Source organism: Gorilla gorilla, chromosome 4, assembly GCF_029281585.2.
Source record: "Gorilla gorilla gorilla isolate KB3781 chromosome 4, NHGRI_mGorGor1-v2.1_pri, whole genome shotgun sequence".
NCBI classification, from domain to species: domain Eukaryota; kingdom Metazoa; phylum Chordata; class Mammalia; order Primates; family Hominidae; genus Gorilla; species Gorilla gorilla.
Genome location: NC_073228.2, coordinates 155,639,060 through 155,665,473, shown reverse-complemented (window position 1 = coordinate 155,665,473; position 26,414 = coordinate 155,639,060). Strand labels below are relative to the sequence as shown.

Here is a 26,414-nt window from a genome sequence, read left to right as displayed (position 1 = left end):
GAAGGCTATAACCCATTTCCCATGGCAGTTGTCTGAATTCTCTGCCAAAGCCTCTGCAAGAATCAGAAATCCATCACAGCAGAACTTGTGAAATATCCTTAGAGAAATAACTCTAATGACTCCTCCCTGCTCCCTCCTCCCTCACCCCCAATTTAATCATAGAGAAAACTTCCAGCAAGACTTAACAATGTATTCCCTGGTAGTTCCTGTTACTCTTAAGTGCAGCTACAGCAGAAAACGTGCAACCATTCCAGACCACTGAAGGGTTTGTCTAAATTCATACCATTGACTAACTACAATAAAAAGAAGCAATTTTATAGCAGATGTGACTGGAGTTGAGCCAGCTCTCTCCATATTCACCCTCAAACAAGACCTCACCCTGGAAAGGTTTCTGAAATGCTTCTGCACTCCTATGGTTTCCACACTTCTCATAATCAGAAAACACTCTCTTTCTCAACAGGGATATTATATATGCTTTATATCAATGGAATCCGAGAGTCAGTCAATCCAAAATCTCTTGGAGGATGGGACATTTGAGCTCAGATTCTAAACAAAAGGTTCTTTTCCATAGCAGTTTACTATCTGGATTTATGTAATTGTGGTCTCATTCCAGCTGAGGAGTTTCTAATGGCTCTTTACTCCCACCCAAGCTCTGGACATGAAGTAGGAAAATGAAATTACAAGGGAAGTGTGTCAACAGAGATGCCCCTCTCCAAAAAAGTTAAGTAGATGCTCCTGCTTGTGTTGAAGTCCTTTTATCTGTGCAAACTAGCCAGATGAGTTCACTGGACAAGGCCTCTACGATTGTTTCATAGAATCCACTTGGCCTCACCTGTCTCTTCAGTTGCATCTAGCTTGGTCTTTGGCATGACAGGACCATGAGCTACAGCAGTGATGTCAGGAATGTCTTAGCTACTGCTCTAAGGGCCAGCACAGTACCCCTTCTGGTCAGCTCTGGATGTTGTTCAGAAAAGTGGCACTCTTTGAATGGTCCCTATTTAGTCTGGTTTAGTGGGTCTCCAGGGCCATGTACATGTCTTTGGATGATTTTTTAAATGTTTCCTTAGCCTGGAGAAAGCATGTTAATCTTCTTTCAAAGTATAAGTTAGAATGGGCTCAGGAAGAACTAGAATATATTTTATTACAAAAAACATCACACACATACATAATCTCCAGTTTTTCTATTCAGATTTTTAACTTCCCTATACCTGTCTTTCTACCTGCTGTATATTAAATCTATTATGGCAAATCAGTATACCATGAAAGCAGGGCATCAGAAAAAAAACACAGCCCCTTTTCCTACAATATAGGAGGGGATAATAAAAGCACCAATGTCATTACTAAAGTGGAATGTAGTACGTAACAGGATGAGGAGGGTGCCATGGAAAGGGCAAAAATTAAACCATGGAATGTCAGCAGTAACCTAAAGAATAGATGAGATTTCAACAGATGAGGACAAGATTCCAGGCAGAGGGAACAGTATGAGCGAAAATATGGATGTTAAAAAAAATAGACAGCACATTCCAGGTTATTATCCATTTGGATAAAGTGTAATCAATGGGAGACATGTTTGGGAAGACAGATTTAGAGTACATCGAAAGCTTAAAGGGTCAGGACTCAGTATAGCAGTTCTCAAAGACAAACCAATAGGGTGCTCCCTCACAAACAGAGCAGCTTTCTATCTTCTTTCCATTAGCTGACACCTTCAGCCCAGCTCAGATTTCCCTGTACTTATTTTGAGAGAACTTAACTTTTCCTTTGTCTCAGAAGTAAGAGTACCCACTAGAAATTCACATCTTCAAGAGTGTCCGTTTGAACCAGTAAGTGCTAGGCATTTAGTTTGTCCTAGGTAGCCACCAGAAAGGGGATAGATAGGTATGGTAAAGTCATGGTTTTACTACGAGCTCACTACTCTATATTTATTCTGAAAAAGTTGTGTCTATGAGTTGTTTATCAAGGCAATACTTAGTACAATGAAGGTATTTCTAAAGGAGAGCTTTTGATCCAAACTATTACGTTTTATTGATCTAACTGAAATAGTAAACAGACCTGAGGAAAACAGTCTAGCATGTCCTTTTTTACACCCTCAGTTGCATCTGAAATTACTTCTCCCAATGAGTCTCTCTCTTCAAAGCATGAAAATCAGGTCCATAAAGAAAAAAGGTATACTGAGGGGAAAAGAAGCCAAATATGAGTAGAAAAAAAATAAAGACAAACATGTATTGACTGGTATTAAGTCACTGCTAATCCAAGTATGGAAAAGGAATAGTTTCTTTCATAAAAGTTTACATTTCTTAAGCAAATTCTTTAGAACACTGGGGAAAAAGAAAAGTTAGTATTACCTACCACAGTAAAGATTGCCTCAAATCTTTTTTAAAATTGGTGTTTACATATCAAATAAGCAGTTTGCTAAACTCAACTTTTTCCACATTAGATGTATTTCTACCTCATCTAAAAGCATACCATGCTGAACATGTCAATTTAGCCTGAATGGTATAGAAAAGGCTAAAAAATTGAGTTCCCACAAGGTACTTCAGAGCATTTTAAATTCATACTTCTTCATATTTTAGTAGTTCAATCTTCCAATACTTAAGCCATTATATTTTCAGTACTAACAACAGTTAAAATGATATAAGTAAATTAAATCCCAAACAGGTCCCACCTGCTTAGTATACTGAATGGATCTAGACAAAATACCTACTCAATGTGATTTTTGTGCTTATTAGACAAAAGGTTAGTGCAATGTTTAAAAAAAAAGAAAAAACAGCTTGAGTTCTACTTTCAAAACAAACATAGCAGGGACCTCAGTGGTCTCCAAGTACGTCTGACAAACTGGATAAAACATGTCTTCAACTGCTTTGGACTTGAAATGGACAAAGTGAACCATAAAATGACCAAAACAAAAACCTAATACTTTTAAGCCCTCTTGATATTCCAAGACTGCCAAAGGCTATTCCACTCTCATTGTCTAGATCAGCATCACAGTAGACCTGTTGATTAAAAATCACCTTATCTAGAATTGATGCAAGTTACTGCAATGAATAACTTGTAGTACATTTAGGGTGAAGAGGGGCTGGTGCATGATGAGAATACTCAGTGACTGTTAACTTGGCAAGTGTTCAAACATACCACAGTGCTTCCAAATCACAAATCACTTGGTCCTCTCTCCCAGGACAGGCCACTTACGGAGACCTTATTCTCAAACTTGACTGGCCTAGGGAAGCTACAAAAAGAGACCAAATTACCTTGCAGCCATAGCTGTGAACACACTGGAGCCATACTTGAAAACTGGCGATGAACAGGACAACAGAGAGATACCAATTCATTGCTAAAACATTCCAAAATGAGTTTATTACAAAATAAATGCAGTCACTGGAGGAAGGGGTTATTTTATTTATACACTCGATCTTAGATTTAGCAACCTTTCATTTTGACTCAGGATTCATTGACTAACTTAAGATGGGCTAGTTTCTGCCAACAGGGCAAGAGTGTGCAATCTCAGAGTCCCACCCAACCTGGCCAAAGCAAATGTCTTCTGCATTAATTAGAAGTCATCCCCAAAGGACTTGCCCTTCATGTTTTCCCCATTTTGCCCGCTTAGATACTTGCACAAAAGATGCACCCTTTGTCTTAAAAGTTCCCTAGTTCGATGTTTAGGCAGAAGAGCAAATCCCAGGTTATTATTATTCTGCAAATAATTTTACATTTCCTTTATTCCAAAAATGTAGCTACCAACTTAAATGTATCATGACACACAAGGGGTAAAAGTTAGATACGAACTTCCAATAGCTAGGGCATGTTTCCTGAAACACTATCGTTCATTAGTACATTATTCAAGAAGTTATCTTAACCCCAAAGAATCTAAGAAGGGCACTGTGTAATTCTTCAGGTCACAATGCCAGCATGACTGTGGAGTCTGTTACAGGTAAGACAATCACAAGTTACAATTCTGTGATTCCAAATACTTTGGGGATGTAGAAAATGTGCTTGGCTGGGCAGCATGAATTAGCTCAGCAACATAGTGCTATGATGGAAGAGGTTCAAGATGATTCATACTTTCACGCCAGACCAGAAGTTACAAGCTCACATAGCGGCAACTCTGACAGCTAGCCAAAGTAGAAGATACTTCTAAAAAGCAGCCTGGGGACATTTTGATTAATTGGCCTGGAAAATTAGGTCAGAATTACAAAGTTCCTCATCCTTATGAAGAAGAAAATGTGATAGTATGTCTTTTATATGGAAATTTCTTTGTATATATGTATAAACTTGGTATGGCCTTAATGCTGCAGTTAAGGATTTGTCTGGCTACCACCTTAAGCAGCGTGTTAAGCAATCGCTTCCTTAATGTAACATTTTTACTTCTTACTGGACACTCAACCTTGAACAACTAATTCCCTTTTGCCCCTTACTCTTCCCCCCTTTTTTTGCATGAAGTCATAAAAGTTATGGCAGTTATTTTTTGGCTTGTAAAAAAAAAAATCTATTTCTGCAGTTTGAAGATGGAATGTAAAATTTCTGTGAAACATGTATATAAAAGTATATTTATTGAACCATCCATACACACATATCCATGCTGATTCCAATGGAAAAAAATTAAAGTTTTCTGAAATTTTCTGTGGTTAACTCATAATTATTACTATTTAACCAACTTTATATGCAAGAACTTCCAATTACCCCAGGGAGAAACCTATGTATGACCTGGAAAATATCTCACTTTAGACAAGGCTTTATGTCGAGAAATGAGAATTCATTTGTTCATTCAAGAAGTATTTATTGATAGGTGCTAGGCAAGATACAAAGATGACTCAGACACAGATCCTGCCCATAAGGAGCTTACAGTCTAATAGGGGAGAGAGAACACATACATGGAATACATGGTCAGAACTATGTTTCAGTAAGATGAATCTAATATTGTGTATAAAGTAGGCTGGAGTAAGAGGTTAAGTGAAGCTGAGAGACTACTGAAATTACATAGGTGAGGAAGAAAGACGGGAAAGACTTGAGGTAGAACTGACAGGACTTAGCTGAAGACTGGATGTGGGGAATAACAAAAATGGAAGCAGATGACTCAGACTTTAGCATGGATGATGTCATGAACCGAAAGAAGGAACAAGTTTTTGCAAAGAAATGAAAATTTCATATAAAATTCTTCTGCATAGAAACAAACTGTCTGGGATATACTAGGCACAATCAGGAAGAAATGGCTAGTCACCCAGACCAATGGAAGCACCTCAAACTGGCCAGTGACTTCCTCCCCCTTATATATCCATCCTCCCAAATTTCCCAACAATTTTCTCCACTGAAATGGTATAGTGCCTAAAATTTATTAAATTCAAGGTCTATCTCCAGACATGCCTCCCTTGGGAATGAAAACAGAAATATGTTAAGTTATTCAACTCAGTAAGTTATCATCTAAGGACTCTAGTTATGAGTCACTGTACCTTCTGGTGGAATACAGAGATGAACTCCCTAGTCCTTATCTTCTAGGAGCTTACAGTCTAGTAAAGTAGTAAAACAAATAATGTAATTCTAATTCTAGACTGAAGGGGTAAGTTATGAACTATGAGAAAGACAAAGTGCTCTAGAACAGTTTCAGAAATGAAGGTTGGAACAGGACCTCAAACAAGAGGGAAAATGTGGAAAGTAGATGAGAATGGATTTGTTCCTCACTCCAAATTCTGGACAGATCAGCCCCAAAAAGGGGCTACTCCCCATTCCTGTTGAAATTTTTTCTTAGGAAAAAATATAGCTCTTGTACTGATCTTTTAAAAAATTACTTACATGGCAAGAGATCAGAGGAAAGGGGGGATTGTAGATCTCAGTGGACCTTCAGGGAAGAGAGAAGGCACTTGAAGCCAAGGAATCACAATGCCTGGCTTATCGGGAGGACCCTCAGTGTTTTAGCAAGGCTGGAGCATCACTTCCATGAAGAGTGGGAGAAATAACTCAAAAGTAATATTAAGACCTTGATATAAACATGGCATTGCCAGGCACTAAACAGGGTACACGCCTAAGACCAAATTGCTGCCCCCTAGGAGCTTACAGTTACAACAATACAAGGTGGAAAAAGCACCACAATGTACAGAATGCAAAATGCTGAAGTATTTAGGAGAAATTACAGCTGAGTTTCAGCTATTAACACATTAGGATACCCAATAGCTTTCTGACAGCTAGTAGTAAACCCATCCCTGAGGGGAGCACAAGTTAATGTCCTTAGACAACAAGCCCTGGTAGAGCTGGGCCATTAAAGACAGTTCTAAGAAAATTGAGAAAACAGGGGTATGAAAACTACAGAAGCAACTGGGTGAAAATACAAAAAGTGATACCTTCCCTTTTTCTCCTGACAAACTTTAACAGGGCTGCCCTTCCTACAGTGAATCTAAACTGATGATCACCGTATTACTTCTAAAAGCAGATTTGGGACTCTACTAACCAATTCTCTCTGATCATTTGTAAAATGAAGGGGTTGTACAAGTCACTTCCTAGTCCTTTCCAGCACTAACATTCTATGATTCAAAGAATTCTGAGAGTTTCTCTGTTCCTTGTGGTAATAACCAAAATAGAAGAAAAAAATTTAAGTCTGATGCTTCTCACTCAAAAATATAATTATTTTCTATATAAATCACAAATGATCCCTATGCTATCAGCTAAATTTTACTTCCACCCTATCCTTCTTCAAAATCCATGAATTTTTTAAAACCACATGTCCTACAAGCTACCTTAGCATGCACCAAATGATTTTTCAAAAAGTTTTCTCATCTCCTACTCCCTTATACCAACTTCTTGGTATAATGTCATTTAAAGGGCCAAATCAGTGTACATCCAATCTTCATAACAAAATTTTAAAATTTAGGAGAACAACTGACATCAAAGCATGAGGACAGTGAGTAACCGAAGTGGTTTTTGTTGTTTTCTAATTTTTTGTTTTTTAGAGACAGGATCTCACTCTGTCACCCAGGTTAGAGTGCAGTGGTATGATCATAACTCATTGCAGCCTCCAACTCCTGGGCTCAAGCAATCTCCTACCTCAGCCTCCTGAGAGACGGAGACTATAGGAATGCGCCACCACATCTGGCTCACTTTTCAATTATCTGTAGAGACAGGGTCTTGCTATGTTGCCCAAGCTGGTCTCAAATTCCTGGCCTCGAGCAATCCTCTGGCCTCAGCCTCCCAAAGCACTGGGATTACAGGCATGAGCCACCCCACCCCACCCCAAAGTGATTTTAACTTCAGCAATAGTTAAAACTGTTTCTATCCAGGTTAAACAGGATTTAAACTTCCATCTAATTACTATCAAAAATATAGGCAACCTTCCCCAAAAGTGGGCTTCTGAAAATAAATACTTGGTTCAGTAAATCAATAATTTCTGGTAAACATCCTTAATTTACTTACAAAAAAATCCTAAGACACACTGTATGCACACTGTACCTTACAAATCTAGGACACTGGCCACATTTCAAAATACTACACTTATGAATTTCTGTAATTGGCCAAGTCACATGATTTATTAAAGAAATAGTTGAACAGATTCCCTATATTATTTTCCTCTTACAGGGAATTAAAATAAGCTACTAGGTTCAAGTAGAAACTGTGGAGAGAAGACAAATCCAATGTTTTCAAACAAGTCACATAAACAGAAACTAAAAACCTAATTGCAAGCCAACACATACGCATAATCAAAAACCAAAACTGGTTAAGGGTTTTAGGTAATCTGTAATCATCTTTCCACTCATTTAGGCCTTGATTTGAGACATGAAAGCATGAACAAGGCAGTTTAATTTCACTGTTGTACTGAGGTGATATCTATCCACTAATAAGAATGTAAATATAAACAAGTTTTATCTCACATGTGCCACCATCTCTCCTTTACTATAGTCTGTTAAGAGTTGACAGGCCCACCTATGGTCCCCAGAATCTCAACATTAAACAAATATAAATCCCAAAAGGCATTACTACCTTAGAACCAGAAATTCTTAGTTATCATCTTGTGCCACATGGCCATTACTTGATCAGCAACTTTAACTTAACCCCTCATCCCACATAAGACATTGCTAATTTTTTTTTTGGTACATTAGACAGTTAGCTAAAACCTGATATTCAAATAAATGCTGATGTTACTTCAAGTTCAAAAACTGCTGAACTAAAAAGGTCAACAATTATCTCATCTATATGCAGCACTGCAAAGATTCCTTTAAGTAGCACAAAAAGAAAACAGCAATATAAAAAACATCTTTATAGATTTGACAAATGCAACCATTTAAAAGAAATGTCACTCAGCATAAACAGTGGTCTACAAATCTAAGCTCTTCAAAAAGGTTACCTGTAAGTTCTAAAATGGCTTTCTATAAAGTGCAACATTTTCCATTAAATCGTTAAATTCTACAAGGGTTTTTCAAATAGAGGGATGAAGAAAAGTATCAGAAGGTGACAGTTTATCAGCACAAAACACAAATTCTATAAACTCACCTGGATTATACTATAATAAAAATATTATTATTCACATCCAGATTTGAAGTTTGCATTAAATTATCAAACCTGATGAGAAAAAACTTAAAAACAAACCACCATTATTGTGTTACCATATATAATCTGCAAATCAAAAAAAGACTCACAAAATCCAAGTTTAATTATCTTGTTTGCCCTAAAGGAAATTAAGAACTGTAATGTTAACCTTGTTCTGAATGTATTCCAGACTCAAGTCTCCCTACAGTAGGAAGTTCATTGCGGTCTATGCCACTGAAATGTAATTAGGGGGGCATTACGGTTCTAGAGGAAAAGCATCAGTTTGGGAGGCAAATGTGCTGCTCCTTGCCACATGGATGACTTGGAAGCCTGTCATTTAACTGTTCTGATTCAGTTTCTTCCTCATCTATTGTGCTGAGGACAATATCACCTAACCCGCAGCACAGATGTGAAAATTAACTTTTCTAACCCAAAGTGCAATTCAACTAACACTGTGGTAATGACATACTCAACCAAAGTCAAATTATTATTTTTGGATTATCGATCTCACTGGTCCCTAGCAATATCTGACAAAGTTGAGAACGCTGGAATACACAAAGTAAAACCCAACCTCACCACTAAAACAAAAATACAGTTTAAGGCCCAAGATGTCTAATTACAAATTAACAGGTCTTAAAAAACTAAGACCCACTGAACCAAACAAATCTTATCTAACTAAAATACTCATGAGGCCAGGTGCAATGGTGCACACCTATAGTTCCGGCTACTTGGAAGGCAGGAGAACTGATGAGGCCAGGAGCTTGAGACCAGCCTGACAACACAGCAAGACTTTGCCTCTATAAAAATAAAAATTAGAAAAAAAAATCTCATGGGTCAAGAGTTCTAAGCTCAGTAGCTAATAACTATACATTGGGCCATTCCTACGGATGAAAATTTTCATTTTAAAATCTGAAAATGTTCAACGTGATGAGCTCCTACTGCTGCCACCTATAGAAAATGTTGCCCTAACTTATAATGATTTTCCAGCAGTGGAAACGTATACATCTCTAAGCTCTCAGGTTTACTCTACATGCAATAATGTACATAATTGTACAAGGATTCTCAACAGTTCTGATCATGATGCTAATCCTATTTCTTAGGTCCAATACTATCATTCAAAACCTCACAATCATCCCAACTCTGATGACAGAAAGCACTGGGGAAGCTTTCTATTTTCTGAGATTGTGCAGTAATTCCCTGCAACAAATTACAAGCAGCATCAGTATGTATTGCTACCACCTCTCCACATTTACACCAACATACACAACACACACATACATTTGGTACAAATAATAAAAAGTGAAATTACTAATTCCTTAGAGTAGATGTTACTGCAATTCTTGCAACAGATTTCCATTTCCTAGTTTGTTATTTATCTGAGGCTGAGTTTCAAAAGAATGAGTCTTCATTCCAGTTTTCCTAATCCCACAGCTCCACCCACCCACAGGAATAGGGACTATCAGTGTTCTCAATGGGGTTGCTTCATTTTTACACAACATTTGGTATCCTTAGACCCCACCCAATAAATGCCAGATGCATGTCTCTCCAACAACCCTTCCAAATTTCACACATTTCCAAATGTCCTCTAGTATGTGATAACACCAAGCTGAGGATTGCTGCATCTAGTTAATGCCCTTAAGTCTCCAAGTAGGAAGAACTTCTGTTTTGAAATGTATAATTTAGTATTCACTCATGAAGGATAATTTCTAGGCTATCCATAATTTATGACCTTGAAGTTACCACAAAGTAATTTTTTTTTCCAAAGTGACTCAGACTAAACTTTTCTTTCCACCCACCACATGCTTAATATAAGCTACAAAAGTATAAGTTGTATTTCTTCCTATTATCAGTGATCTGGGCCAAAAGTGGTTACCAAAGTTACTTTAACCCTACAAAAAAGCCATGTGATTCAGTTACATTAAGTTTATGTAAAGGAGATGCTGCCAATTTTCAAATATTTGAGGAACTGGAACCAAACTGGTAATACCAACTTCACTGTGGTCTTAACCATCACAGCAAACCTAGAGTTTCTCAGTAATGCAAACCAAATATTCCTATGCTATCCTCAAACGACAGTCCTAAAGATGAATACTGTTAAGAAAATAAATACGCTGAATTTTACAACCTGGTTGCCCTTCAATTAGTAATGACAATCACACAGAAGTTTGTTTCACACGTGTAAACAAAACCTTCACCCATCTCACACACAGCACTCAACAAATAACACATATGTGAAACGAGTATTAGTCTATATTGCCAGATTAAATTTTCTTCCAGAAATATTTTAATAAAAATTGGCCATTTCCAAGTAACACCCACTGCATGCCCATCAATAAAAGAGAACCATAACAAAATAGAAAATTTACCATATGGCTATGATTTTAAGAAAAAAAAATGCGGACACAAGCACATGAGCAAAGTCCAATATTAAAGTAACATTCCTTCTTACGGGCTATGATTAGGAATCTGATTAGATACCAGAATAAAAATACAAATGCTGAACTATTTAGGTCAAAGAACCTCTATAGAAGCATCTGTCTTCAAAGGCATTCCAGTTTGAGACTCAATTTTAGAATAAGGCATAACAAATATGTTAACAAAAGACATACACAAAGTGATGAAAGAGGGATTCTATAATTCCCCACATACTCTGAACCTAGTAAAACAAATCTAGATTTTTTTTTTAAACAATTGCCAAGACTGAAATCAAAGATAAATAGAAGGCACAACAGTTTTGCTCTGGTTGTTATCTGGGTTTTGGGAAATTTTTTTGCTTTTTGTTTTTTTACAAATACAAATTAAACATGAAAAAACTACTTCAAAAAAACTAACAGTTCAAGAAAAGCCTATCAGTTGCATTCTAGACATTTAAAACCTATTATCACAATTTAAATTTCAATGGTAAAAACAGTAGGTTTTAGAATTGTTTTGTGATCCTTTATCAAAAAAAAATTCTACTCCTTTTATTCAGTTTTTAAACATACCAGTGAGAATCAAAACTGTCAAATTTTCCAATGGCAATTTCTCCACACCAGAAGGTAGTCATGACTCTCAAAGAAGAAACAATTTGGGTTTTTCCTGCCTTCAAAATATTATCAAATCCTGTATTTCTTACAGGCTTTTCAAACACGTAGAAAATAAGAAATATTCCAATGAATGAAACATACCAAATGTCAGTAATATGCAAGACATTCCTTTGGGGAAATGGCTGTAAAAAAAAAAAAAAAATCCAGTCTGTATATGCAAAGTAAGCAAGGAAATTCAGTCTTTTTTTTGCTTCTTTAAAAGTCCGTTATTCCTAAAATATCATTCCACAAAATTGGAAGTGAAAGACTAAAGGTCAGGAAAGGGAAGAGAGGGAGAGGGAGCACACACCATTAACACACAAAAAAAGTAAAATTATACAAACTTAAGCAGTTTATAACAGACTGGGGTCATACTCCAAGATACCAAAGGCTGTCGAAAATTCACCATTCTGTTGGAACCAGGGTTTGTATGGCTGCATGAAGATCCATGAAGATTCACTGCCGTGGCGCAAGCCCCCTTCCCACTCCAAATCCTGGTTTCTGCACCATGCCTCCACGGGGAGGGCCTCTCATTCCACCACCCAGCCCACCTCGAGGGCCTCCAGGTCCCCGAAGGCGATTATCTCGTCGGTCGCCTTCCCTGGCAGCTCGAGTCTTCTTCTCTTCGACATTCAGACGGACCTCACCTCTGAACATGATGGGCTGTAAGAATCAAGGTGACCAGACTTAGAGTACTGATGAGCTGGCTATCACTATCAAAGATAAAGAAAGCTGTAATAATGAACCAGCAGAGGCTGGGCACGGTGACTCATGCCTGTAATCCCAGCACTTTGGGAGGCCGAGACAGGTGGATTACGAGGTCAGGAGTTCAAGACCAGCCTGACCAACATGGTGAAACCCCGTCTCTACTAAAAAAACACAAAAATTAGCCAGACATGGTGACACACGCCTGTAGTTCCAGCTATTCAAGGAGGCTGAGGCAGGAGAATTGCTTGAACCCAGGAGGCGGAGGTTGCAGTGAGCCAAGATCACGCCATTGTACTCCAGTCTGGGAAAAAGAGCGAGACTCCGACTCAGAAAAAAAAAGAACCAGCAGATTATAAATCAGCTAAGTTCTCACAGTTCCGTTTTTTGTTTGTTCTTTTAATGAGACAGAGTTTCACTCGTCACCCAGACTGGAGTGCAACTTGAACCCGGGTGGCAGAAGTTGCGGTGAGCCAAGATCATGCCACTGCACTCCAGCCTGGGCGACAGAGTGAGACTCCATCCCAATAAAAAATAAAAAATAAAAAAAATTGCCACCTTCTCCATAGATTTGGAGGCTTAGAATAAAACCTCATCATAACCAGTGTGAAAAGATGGTACTGTACATATTTATGCAAAGTACATATACATTTAAAATAAAAACTTCATGAATTTGACATAAACTTTAATTTGCTCTTTAACACCTCCTGAGAATTTTGGATAGTCTTGGCCTTCGTTTCCTCCTAACAGAGCCAAAGTAGTTAACGGGCTACGAAACACTTCAATATATTCAATTTATGCTCTTCACCAGCAATGTAATTTTCTAATTTCTTAAAATGAGTATCTAAGAGTACTTACTATGTGTCACGGAAGTGTTCTATTCAAATTTATTTATTTATTTATTTTTTGAGATGGAGTCTCGCTTTGTTGCCCAGGCTGGAGTGCAGTGGCGCGATCTCGGCTCACTGCAAGCTCTGCCTCCCAGATTCACGCCATTCTCCTGCCTCAGTCTCCCGAGTAGCTGGGACTACAGGCGTCCGCCACCACACCCAGCTAATTTTTTGTATTTTTAGTAGAGACGGGGTTTCACCGTGTTAGCCAGGATGGTCTCAATCTCCTGACCTCGTGATCCGCCTGCCTCGGCCTCCCAAAGTGCCGGGATTACAGGCGTGAGCCACTGCGCCCAGCTCTATTCAAATTTATTAGCTCACTTAACCTTTACAACAACCCTCTGATGGTAGATACCTACTTTAAGGACTAGCAAACTAAGGGCTGGGGAGGTTAAGTAACTTGTCCCATGGGTCACAACACTAATGAGTGATGAAAGGAGAATACCAAGGCCTCCAGGGAAAAATAAGCTTTGAAACGGTAAGCTACACTACAGTATGTCATACACCAGGGCAATCAGTCTTACATAAGCTATTTCTGCTCACACAAAAAATTAGTGAAGGGAGCATAGTAGACTTCTATCAATACCATGAAATGAAGGGTGGCCACTAGGCCTAATACATGCTGAATGACGGATTTATCTACAAAGCCTACTGGACATTTCTGGGTTCTTCAGTGGCTTTGGTGAGATAAACCACTGTTCTCTCATTTCTCAAACAGTATTTTGCAGGAGATGCTTCACAAAAATAAATGGTCAAATAATTTGAAAGATAACGTATACCTGCATGCTCAGGTTGACATAATGTTATAACCACAACATTAAACTATGCAGTATGGCCAGGTGCATTGGCTCGCACCTATAATCCCAGCACTTTGGGAGGCCGAGGTCAGCGGATCACCTGAGGTCAGGAGTTCAAGATCAGCCTGGTTAACATTGGGAAGCCCCATGTCTACTAAAAATACAAAAAAATCAGCTGGGCATGGTGGCGGGTGCCTGTAATCCCAGCTACTCAGGAAGTTGAGGCAGGAGAACTGCTTGAACCCGGGATGTGGAGGTTGCAGTGAGCCAAGATCACACCATGCACTCCAGCCTGGGTGGCAGAGCGAGACACTGTCTCAAAAAAAAATAAAATAATAAAATAAAAAACTTTGCAGTATGCCCATTAACATTCCGGAGAATATCACTGATCTGCAATATTTTTATTATATGGTTTAAAGTACACAATTTTAATTCATAGGGACAGAAAGCAGATTAGTGGCTGCCAGGGGTTGGGGAGACAGGTACAAGGAATGACTGCTTAGTGAGTAAAGAGCTTATGGCTTTTAGTAAAAAACTTTTGGAATTAAAGGTAATGGTTGCACAATAATGTGTTCTAAATGCAATTAATTTGTACATTTTTAAATGGTTAATTTTGTTATGTAAATTTCACCTCAATAAAAAAGTATAGCTTATTAAATTAATATTATTTATACCCTTGTTCTTCTCTACTACTACAAAAAGTAGTTTTTTGCTAGAGGAAGGGAAGCTTTCTTTGGGGATCCCACAGTAAGATTTCCATTCTACAAATTCTTCTATTATTAGAACGTACAGAGTTTAAGAGTACTGTTAGTAAGGATGGTTCCAAGTAGGTTGACTATATAATTTATCTTCCAAATCCAATTTATTAACTTAAAGGAGAAGCTCTTAATAGTTATTCTCTAAAAACAGCAGTATACCAAAACTGCCCTGGGCAAACTGGCTCTTATCTTAGTTAATAGTTAAAAGTAGGTTTGTATTTCATCTCCTGTACACCAAAAGCCAACACCAAGGAAAGGTAGTTACGTAAATCTCAGTGTACTGATAACTATTCATTTTCTCATTCTCATAATTCATGTTTTCAAAAACTAAGTTACTTAAACATAAGTTCTGTTTTCCTAAACCCCCAGGCAAGTCTTTTAATAATGGTTGAAAATAATGAATAAATTACCTGAACATGTTGGAATAAACTGCACTTTACATAAAGACCCAGCTGTAAAGATATATTCTAAAGAACCAAAACCCTTTTAAAAAAAAAAAAAAAAAAATCAAGACAAAAAGCTGCTTACCCTGTTGCTAAGGACTTTCTGAACAGGCTCAGAATCATCAAACACAACAAAACCAAAATTGGGTAATTTCCCACCACTGTTAATGCGCAACTCCACCACGTTTCCATAACCTGCAAGTGAAACACATTCTCAGATAACTACTTAGACCATTCTCTTTAAACATTACATGTACACAGTCCAATACAGTAGCCACTAGATGCATGTGACTACTGAGCACTTGAATTATAAATATAGCTAGTCTGAATTGAGATGTGCCTCTCATAAGTGTAAAATTATGGGAGGCACATTTGGATTTCAAAGATTTATTATGAAAAAGTGTAAAATATCTCTCACAATATTCTTACATGTTGAAATGACAATGCCTTAAGTTAAATGTTATTAAAATTGTCCAGTTTCTTTTTACCTTTTTTTTTTTAACCATGACTACTAGAAAATTTATAATTACATATATGGCTCATTTTCTACTGCTACTGGACAGTGCTAGAGAGACACTAGATGAATTTAGTGTTCAAAACTCAATAACCTACTTTGAAAGAAATCTTTAAGCTCTGATTTGTCCACTTCATGAGGCAGGTTGCCAATGAAGAGTTGGTGACTGTCAGGGTGTCTCACCATTCTTCGGGGTTCAATGTCACCTTGCTCACCAGCCTCACGGACTTAAAAGGAGACAAAAACATCAATGAAAGACAAGAGAAAGAAGACATCTTTCAGTGACTGCTCACATTCAATAGTTTTCCCTCTACACTAAAAACAGGTAATTCCATCAACCCTACAATAGTTTTATTTTAAAGTATATAAATATCAACTGCCCTCCCAAAATAAGCTCTCACCTCAAAATCCCCCAAACGAGAAATCGCCCTTCTGAGCTCTTACTTGGTCTGGGTCCCCTTTGGGGAGGAATATTTATTCGTTGTTCTCGCACTCTTTGATCCCGTTGAGGTCTCTGTGGTGGAATCTGAGATTCAGGCTTAGACTCTGGACGGGGCTGAAAAATTTTAAGTTAACTTTTGTGTTAAAACAAAGCAGGCTTATCCTTTTTCTTAATGAAGTTTCTTAGCTAACAAGTTTTAAACTACAAAATGGACAATTCCCTCACAAGAAAAATCATTAAAAACCATCTTATACCCTTCTCTTCCATCCTATATGTCAGTTCTGTTTCTACATTGATTTGGGTTGGTTTTTTTTTTTTTTTGAGCCAGTCTCACTATGTCACCCATGATGCAGTGCAGTGGCACAATCATGACTCACTGCAGCCTCAACCTCCGGGACTCAAGCAATCCTCCCACCTCAGCTTCCTAAGTAGCTAGGACTACCGATGCATGCCACAAGGCCCAGCTAATTTCTTATTTTTTGTAGAGACAGGGTCTCACTATGTTGCCCAGACTGGTTTCAAACTCCTAGGCTCCAGTGATCAGCTGGCTTCAGCCTCCTAAAGTGCTGGGATTACAGGCATGAGCCACATTGCACCTGACCAGTTTTCACATTATCTAAACCTCTGTTGAATCAAATTACCACAATAGAAGTAAATTTGCCTAATGTACAAGTTTTATTAGGACCTTACCTGTGAAGCTGGTACTTTAACAACATGAGGTGGTATCCCAGTAACTGGAACAGCTCCACTGGGTGGAAGATTCTTACTGGTCACAGATGCCCAAGAAAATGTCTAAGGGAGCAATACCAACATTACATAATTATACCAGGTATCAAAACAATATAAAAGCTACTAACTCTTGATTTCCTGTACAGAACAAATGGTAACACATTCTCATAGGCAGGATGGAGTTTATATAAAGATTCTTCTCTTTCAGCTATTCAAAATTTAGTACTGAAATTCCTTGGGACTGATGATCAAGTACCAAGCAAATCTGAGAGGCTTAGGTTCAAGAAACTACTCTTTTTTTTTTGAGACAGAATCTTGCTCTGTTGCCCAGGCTGGAATGCAGTGGCATGCACACAGCTCACTGCAGCCTACATCTCCTGTGCTCAAGTGATCCTCCCACCTGTTTCCCAAGCAGCTGAAACTACAGGCATGTGCCACCATGTCCAGCTATTTTTTCTTTTTAGTAGAGATGAAGTCTCACTACATTGACCAGGCTGGTCTTGAACTCCTAAACTCAAGCAATCCTCCCGGCCTCAGCCTCCCAAAGTGCTGGGATTAAATGCGTAAGCCACAACGCCTGGCCCAACAAAAGCTACTTTCATTCAAATCTGTGAATCAAACAAAATTCCCTCCTCCAAAATCAGCTCAGCTCTTCCTACTGTGATTCCATCCAATCCATTGTACAAACATCGACTCAATTACATCAACTGTAGAATCATCATAAACACCTTTCTCGCACATTTAAAAATCGCCAGAACCTGTTATTCTACCTAATTATTTCTTTTCCATTTCCACTGCCACAACTCTAATTCAAGCCATCATTCTCTCTCACTAGGGTTACTATAATAACCAACTAAGTGGTCAGCTGGTCCAGCCAACATACTTTTCCACTTGCTTCTTATGGTTTTGTTCTTGTGACAAGGTCTTACTCTATTACCCAGGCTGGAATGCAGTGGCATAATCATAGCTCACTGCAGCCTTGACTTCCCAGGCTAAGCCATCCTCCTACCTCAGCCTCCCAAGCAGCTGGGACCACACATAGGCACCACCACGCCCAGCTAATTTTTTCCACTTGCAAGCTAAAGTCATTTCAACATTGCTCTTTCCTACTCACCTATTAGCTGCCAGAGAACAAGAATCCCTATCTGTTTTGCCAATATAATACCTACACTTTGAACAATGCCTAACACACAGCAGGAATTTGAATTATTGAACAAACAAATGACATAACCCTGAGCCTATAAACACAGCACTAAAAATTATATTCCTTCCCAGAGCACCAAATGCAAAGGTTTCAACGTTAGTTCAGTTAACAATCACCCTGACGAGACTCAGGAGGACAAACTGAAAACTTCTGAAATCAGGTATGCCAACTAAAAAAGAAGTTTTACTTCAGCAGTTCATTTCTACTTCCACTATAAAATTATCCTCAATAAAATTTCATAGAAAAAGAAAAGTATATTCTGCCATGTTATTTTTCTTGAAAAGATGTTATACACTTGTAGTAACAAGTATATAATAATTTATAGGGTAAAAGATTAAATATTAAATAGAAAAGGAATCACTGATAGGGTGCTACAGTGGCACCTAAAATTTCTGGTCTAACAGGCATTCAAGTTACCTAGGGGAAGGGAGTGGTTTCTTTTGATGAAATAAACTAATACACATCTTACCTCTCTCTTATCAAAGGTATGGCTCAATATCTAAGAAATTTCCCTGAAATGAACCACCAATATGAAAATGTATCTACAAGTCAACCAAACAGCAATACAAAAGAACAGAAACTTTTTTTAAAAAAATAACTAGGAATAGAATAAAAATGAAGACACGTTTCATACCCTCAAGTCTTCCTGTACTGTCTGAGCTATGTCTGCAGGTGCTGGAGAAGAACTCTTCTGAGCATCCTCAGGGGCAGTTTCTTCTAATACTGGCTCAGGCTTTTCCTCTTGGATTTCAGATACAGGTTCTTGTTCTGGTTCTGGTTCAGGATCAGGCTCTGGTTCAGCAACAGGCTCCTCTAAATGTTCTTCCATGTCATTACTTTGACAGGAAAATTTGAGAAATATCATTCTGCCACCATTTATTTCACAAAAAATTCCTCCATCATTTATTAATCAGAAACCAGAACACAGAGTTAGCTCCTTCTATCCAAAACAAAAATCTAAGAATTGTATATCTATCTGAGTTTTTAAAAAGTAATTTTTAAAATGCCACTCAATAACTTAACTGGAATCCATTTGTTTGGCAAATTCTGATAAGCAAATGAATCAGGACATCAAAATGAACCAAACCACTTTATGGCTGGAATCCCACAACTATTACAATTCACTTAGCATACAACATCAGAAAAACTCTCAAAATAGGCTGGGGGAGGGGGGAAAAGAAAGTTGCCGTTCAATGGGTATAGTCTGTTTATAAGGTATATAAAGTTATCTTCAATAAAATTTGTAAGGTGAAAAGTCCTAGAGATCTGTCATAGAACCACATCTATACAGTTAACACTACTGTACTTTACACTTAAAAATGGTTAAGATGAAAAAAAGGTTAAGATGGCAAATTTCATGATATGTGGCTTTTAACACAAACACACAAAAACTCTTTCAAGCACATAAGGAATTTGGGGGAGAAAATATATTAGTTATGATTCAGAATACAATTCTTAAAATTCCACATAAATCAACCAGGAATGCTGTTAAAACTGCAGAGGGGGCTGGGCACACACCTGTAATCCCAGCACTTTGCAAGGCCAAGGTGGGCAGATCACCTGAGGTTAGGAGTTCCAGACCAGCCTGGCCAATATGGCGAAACCCCATCTCTACAAAAACACAAAACTTAGCCGGGCATGGTGGCGTGCGCCTGTAGTCCCAGCTACTCAGGAGGCTGAGGCAGGGGGATTGCTTGAATCCAGGAAGCGGAGGTTGCAGTCAGCCAAGATCGCGCCACTGCACTCCAGCCTGGGTAATAGAGCGAGACTCTGTCTCAATAGAACAAAAACAAACAAAACTGCAGATGTTTTGCCTCCTGAAAGTCTAATTCGGTAGGTTTGCAGTGGGATCATGAATCTTCGTTTTCAACCAGCAACCCAAGTGAGTAACCTGATTAGTTCATCACACCTTAAGAAACACTGGAAAACACCCTTCAGGCACTGAATATTAACATTTAGTATCACATGGTAACAAGTAAATATGGATTTCTATTGCTATCAAACACATTTCTGTTCCAATCACAAGGGGGAAAAAACCCAAAGGTATAATGATGCACTTACTAAGGTAATGAAATTCTTTATTGCTACTTAACTCACATATTGGTATTTATATCAATTTATGCCCGATCTCTAATTAAATAGGTCTCTGTCCACTTCATATTCCCTCAAAGCATTTAATACCTCAATACATTCAACTCTTGATAAACAATATGCAAGTTTTCACTTAACACCAAGAAAAAACCAAAAAGAAACTGATACTATTTAAACTAAGCAATAGTAGATTGCCTTCATAGTACAATTTACTATTAACAAACAAGTTACATATTTTTGTTTAGTCAAAATTACCAGAAACAAAACCATTCTTCTGAGAAATTATTATTTTGAGGTAATTCTCAGAATATGTAAATGCCCTCCAACAAAGGGAAAGACTAGACAATGCAAGTTCTTATGCAGCCCCGGACATGTGAACAAAATCTTCTTACCTGACAACTGCCTGATCATAGAAAGTTCCAGAATCATCAGGTACCACCTCAGGTGTTTGCTGTCTTTCTTCAGGTTCCTCTACTTCTTCTTCAGACTCTAAGTGAGAAAAAGATATTTAAAGTAATTTGTACTTACTGAATTCACATATACATTCACTTTCGCAATGTTCACAAAACAGTGAAGAAAAACATATATAAATAAACAAAGTGGGACAATTTGGTAAAATCATGGCACTGACTTTAAGGACAGAACTAAGGCTTTTAAGAACAGACTTTTTTTGTTTTTTGTTTTTTGAGACGGAGTCTCGCTCTGTCGCCCAGGCTAGAGAGTGCAGTGGCGTGATCTCAGCTCATTGAAAGCCCCACCTCCTGGGTTCACGCCATTCTCCTGCCTCAGTCTCCCGAATAGCTAGGACTACAGGCGCCTGCCACCACGCCTGGCTAATTTTTTGTATTTAGTAGAGATGGGGTTTCACCGTGTTAGCCAGGATGGCCTCGATTTCCTGACCTCGTGGTCTGCCCGCCTCGGCCTCCCAAAGTGCTGGGATTACAGGCGTGAGCCACTGCGCCCAGCCTGAAGAATAGACTTTAAGGCTACTGTAGTGTCTTGGTTTTTAAGAGCATGGAGCCTGATGCAGGCTCTGTCACCTTACTGGCTACGTGACATTAGCCAAATTACATTAGGCAATTATATAATGCAGGCTCTACCACTTTACTAGGCAAATGATTGCTTACCTGTAAAACTGTATTACAAAATAAATATACTCTCAGCCATATAAACAACACTCAATTCTACTATTTTGGAGAAAATTTTCCTTAAGTCTCTGTGTCTACACATCTTCCATGCCTACCCTTTCTTCTAGACTGTCTTTCAAGAACATTTATATAGCAAAGAGCTTTGGAAGAGTATCTCCCTCCAGCACAAAGAGTAGTCATGTTTACTGCCTGTTGTAATAGATCTGGGTTCCCTAAACTCAGTGTCCCATGCCTTTAACACAACCCACTGCAGTAGAAGTATCACCTAGCCTTCTCCATGATATCCTATTGGTAAATGTGGCAAAAATACTACTACTGTCCCTGTGAGTTAGCCTGTCTCCTTCTGACCTAAGAGTCTTATGTCTTCTACTAACATCCATGATATAAGCTAACCTGTTAGCAGCTTCAAGTAGGGTAAAACCTCAGACTCTTCATATACCATAATCAGTTATTAATGAAGAACAGAGTGTAATGAAAACAGCAAAGAAACCTATAGTCTCTTAAGGGCAATCGGATGCCATTAAAAAAAATTTAGACAAGTAATTTAAAGTATTTCACTACTTACCCTCCTGAGGCTCAGTGACAAACCCACCAAAGACCTCATCTTGGTATCTGAAGATATCATTGTGAACATAGAATTTATTTGCAACAGACCCCTGCAATGCCAACAGAAAGTTTTAATTTATTCAACAGACTTTTAGAAAGTCAAATCACTCTACACCATTGGTGACTGGGACAAGTCTGCCTCCATGAGACATCTGGCAATGTCTGGAGACATTTCAGTTTTTGTTGTTGTGGGGTTCTGAGACAGGGTCTTGCTGTCAGCCAGGTGGGAATGCAGTGGGCCACCACAGCTCACTGCAGCCTTGACATCCCAGGCTCAAGCAATCCTCCTGCCTCAGCCTCCTAAGTAGCTAGGACTACACGGGTGTGCCACCATGCAAGGCTAATTTCTCTTTTCTTTTTTTTTGAGTAGAGACGGGATCTTGTTATATTGCCCGGATTGGTCTTTAATTCCTGGGCTCAAGTGGTCCTCCCGCCTCAGCATCCCGAAGTTCTGAATTATGGGTATGAGCCAGCATGCCCTGCTGACATTTCAGTATTCTCTACATGGAATGCTACTGACAACTTATAAGGTTAGGGATGCTGCTAAATTCCCACAATGCACAGGACAGGCTCCTACAACAAAGAATTAGTTGATCCAAAATGTCAACAGTGCCAAGACTGAAAATGCCCACTCTACAATAGCCGGTAAAAAGACTACACTCACATACATTTTGTTTGCTCAGAACACTTTACCTCACCACAAGATAAAAATCCAAAAACTGACAAAGCTCTAAGTATGTAAATGCCACAGCCCACACCTCAAAACATTATAAGGCAATCATATCCCAGATGGGCACAGTGGCTCATGCCTGCAATCCCAGCACTTTGGGAGGCCGAGGCGGGCAGATCACCTAAGGTCAGCAGTTCAAGACCAGCCTAGCCAATATGGTGAAACCCCATCTCTACTAAAAATACAAAAATGAGACAGGCATAATGGCCCACACCTGTAGTCCCAGCTGCTAGGGAGGCTGAGGCAGGAGGATCGCTTGAACCCGGGAGGTGGAGGGTGCAGTAAGCCCAGACTGCACCTCTGCACTCCAGCCTGGGCGACAGAGTAAGACCTTGTCTCAAAAAAAAAGGCAATCATATTCCTAACTTCAGCAGATACTTAAAATTCCCCAAGTCTGTTTCCAAAAATATTGATATAAACACTCAAGGGTAGTGCAGCCTGAAAAAGATTGCTCGCAGTAGGTATAAGACACACCTGAGTGCAGATCCAATTATATAATTCATGAGTTATTCAGTTTCTAAGGCTGTTACTCCTCTGTAAAAAGAGAGGTACCAGCTAGGCACAGTGGCTCACTCCTGAAATCCCAACACTTTGGAGAGCTGAGGTAGGAGAACTGCTTAAGCCCAGGAGTTTGAGACTAGCCTGGGCAACAGTGAGTTTTTTGTAGAGTGAGTCTCTACAAAAGCAGAAACAAAAATCAGCCAGGAATGGTGGCCTGCACTTGCGGTCCCAGCTACTTAGGAGGCTCGGGTGGGATTATCATTTCAGCCCAGGCAGTCAAGGCTGCAGTAAGTCATGATCCTACCACTGCACTCCAGCCTGGGTAACACAGGGAGACTCTTATCTCAAAAAACAAAAAAGAAAGATATCAACATATACCTCAATACTCTCTGTATTAAATGAGACAGTTTATATAATAGTGTATTATACTAAGAAGTTAGATACTTCCTTTAAAAGAAAAAAACTGTAATTAAACCTGTAATTGACAATCATACTCCATGTGATTCTTTGCATATTTAGAAGTCTACCACATCTTTACATTTTAATCTAAGCCTTCCTCTAAAAATTATGACTATAATGGCTTCATGTAATTTTGCACAGACAAAAAGTTATCTCATATTCAAAGGTTAAAAGATTTTAGGCGTTTCAGGTTTGCTATCCTAAAAAGAAAACTTAAGATTAATGCTAGAGAAAACAATGATTTAATCAACAATTTCTTACTATGCCATTTCTATATACATGCTTAAGCAGACAGGATTCCTAACCTTGTTCAGTCTAGACCAATCCAGAAGAAAACACAAATGCAATCATTCAACATAAACCTGTCATCCTTTCATAAGTATAACTAAAAAGAACCAGGCCTCCTTGAAGGAACAGCTGATTCAGGAATAGGGACTGGGCCAGGAACAGTGCAAGATGAACCTGGAAGATATTATGCCATAAGTGTTCAAGAAAGATAAAAAGATAGAGAATCTCCCATCCTTCATTTACAAATCAAAAAGAGAAAAAATAAGGCTGGGCATGGTGGCTCACACCTGTAATCCCACTTTCGGAGGCTGAGGCAGGCAGATCACTTGAGGTCAGGAGTTAGAGACCAGCCTGACGAATATGGTGAAACCCCATTACTACTAAAAATACTAAAATCAGCCGAGTGTGGTAGCACACGCCTATAGTCCCAGCTACTCGGGTGGCTGAGTCAGGAGAACAGCCTGAAACCAGGAGGCGGAGGTTGCAGTGGGCAGAGATGGAGCCACTGCACTCCAGCCTAGACGATAGAGCGAGACTCCGTCTCAAAAAAAAAAGAGAGAGAGGAAAGATATTTAACTTTACAGTGGCAAAACCTAACTAATCAAAATTCATATCACAACTAAATGACATAATATGCCTAATGTGAAGCACTGAATGACACCCATAAAGCATCCTACAAAAAAAGTGTGCTCTTCAAAAATGTCAATGCAATAAAAAAAACAAAAGATTAAGGAACAAGTGCAGATTAGAAGAGACTAGAGACATGATAGCTAAATGCAATGTGTAATTACAGATTCCATGTTGGACAAGGAAAAAAAATTACTGTAAGACATTATTGAGATAATTTCCAAATTTTAAAAATGGATTATAGATTATATTGCATCAACATTTCCTGAATTTGATAACTGTACTACAGAATGGAAGAGAATTATTCTTAGGAAATGCCCACTAAACTATTTTAGAGAAAGAATTATACACATGTGGGCAAGTGGTGACAGCTGCTCTAGGTAAGGAGTATATAGGAGTTACTGTACTATTATTCCAAGTTTTCTGTAAGTCTGAAATTTCAAGTGTTTTTAAAGATATACACAACAGTTCATTGTTTCTTTTTTCATGTATTGGATCACTACAAAATAATCCTTCCTACACATACCTCAGGAGCAAGGACAAACGTTTGCATGAATCTCCTCAAAGCCTGGTTGTTGTTAGAGAGAAGCCCCATCACCTGGACTACCACACCATCATTTAGCGTGGCATGAGCATCAACATGGCGAATCTTGGTGTGGCAGTTGGTGAAGTTTTGTGACATCACTTTCCTGTGGATTTCCTTAAAAAAAAATAATAATAATAATAATCAACTGTGAATGCCTTAAAATTTAAATAACCTCCAACTAAAAAAACACTTCCAACACAAGAGAAGGTGCATATTTAAATTACAGGATACGCAGACTGAATTTTGATGTTTCTTTGTATACTCTATTCCCAGTGACCGCGCTTGAGTTTTTTAAATAACTGTCCTGAATTAACACACTTTTCAAAGTTTAGAAAAGATGATCCCCATGCTAAAGCCAATTATCTTCCAACACACAAAAGCTTTAGAATATATCATACAAAATTAACAAATCTGACATCACATAAGTATTTCAACAAATATATTAATCAAATAGTAATAAAACACATCAACTTTTACTAAAAAGTTGAGAAACTGGATCTTTATCAGCAAATCTATTAAGTATGATCCACTTCAATTTTATGAGTTATTTTCTACCTGCTTAACAGCCTAAATAAAGCTTGAAATGCTTACTTTCTGTCCGTAGACTGCATCTGCTGGCTTTCCATTTGAATCCAATCCCCCATGGACATAAGAAGAGTTCTTTCCATAAAATCTGTAAAATGGGAAGATGATTTACTTGTCATCTTCAAGTATCTTAAGTTTATTTTTCACGTCTGATACTGGCAAACTTTTTTTTTTTTTTTTTTTTGCAACGGGGTCTCATTCTGTCACCCAGGCTGGAGTGCAGTGATGCAAACATAGCTCACTGCAGCTTTGATGTGCCGGGGCTATGATCTTTGATGTGCACAATTTTTTTTTTTTTTTTGCTCTTGCTGACCAGGCTGGAGTGCAATGGCACCTCAGCTTCCCAAAGTAGCTGGAACTACAGTCACATGCCACCATGCCTGGCTGATTATTTTTATTTAAGTAGAGATAAGGTCAACTATGTTGCCCAGGCTGGTCTCAAACTCAAACTCAAGCAATTCTACCTGCCTTGGCCTCCCAAAGTGCTGGAATTATAGGTGTGAGTCACCGCGCCTGGCCCTGGCAGAAACGTTTTCTTTTTCATCTTTGTATGCAATCATCTTTCTATCCCCTACATGCCACTTGATCAACATTTGCTGAATGGGAATGGATTTGGTTCCAGGTTTCAGTGTAGGATGATACTGTTGGGAAGGATCTTGTAGTTTCATGTCAAGATGGCCACCAATACATAAGTTCCTATTTTCACTCAGGAAGAAAATGTGCGGTAAGGCTGGAACAGCTATC

At 38.5% G+C, this 26,414-nt stretch overlaps 1 protein-coding gene across 6 annotated transcripts in view; it reads right to left on the bottom strand.

Moving 5' to 3' along the window:
• Window positions 1-10,768: 10,768 nt before the first annotated feature.
• Window positions 10,769-26,414, bottom strand: part of G3BP1 (G3BP stress granule assembly factor 1) — a 33,370-nt gene continuing 17,724 nt past the window's right edge. For all 6 annotated transcript variants that reach the window (XM_019027503.4, XM_019027500.4, XM_055386260.2 and 3 more), the window contains exons 3-12: window positions 25,677-25,758; window positions 25,026-25,199; window positions 21,854-21,944; window positions 20,533-20,629; window positions 18,684-18,885; window positions 16,807-16,908; window positions 16,119-16,230; window positions 15,773-15,901; window positions 15,246-15,355; window positions 10,769-12,230 (exon numbers count right to left, since the gene is read on the bottom strand). In XM_019027503.4, the coding sequence (XP_018883048.1) occupies window positions 12,024-12,230; window positions 15,246-15,355; window positions 15,773-15,901; window positions 16,119-16,230; window positions 16,807-16,908; window positions 18,684-18,885; window positions 20,533-20,629; window positions 21,854-21,944; window positions 25,026-25,199; window positions 25,677-25,758 (1,306 nt within the window). In that variant the 3' untranslated portion in view covers window positions 10,769-12,023. The remainder of the gene's footprint in view (window positions 12,231-15,245; window positions 15,356-15,772; window positions 15,902-16,118; window positions 16,231-16,806; window positions 16,909-18,683; window positions 18,886-20,532; window positions 20,630-21,853; window positions 21,945-25,025; window positions 25,200-25,676; window positions 25,759-26,414) is intronic.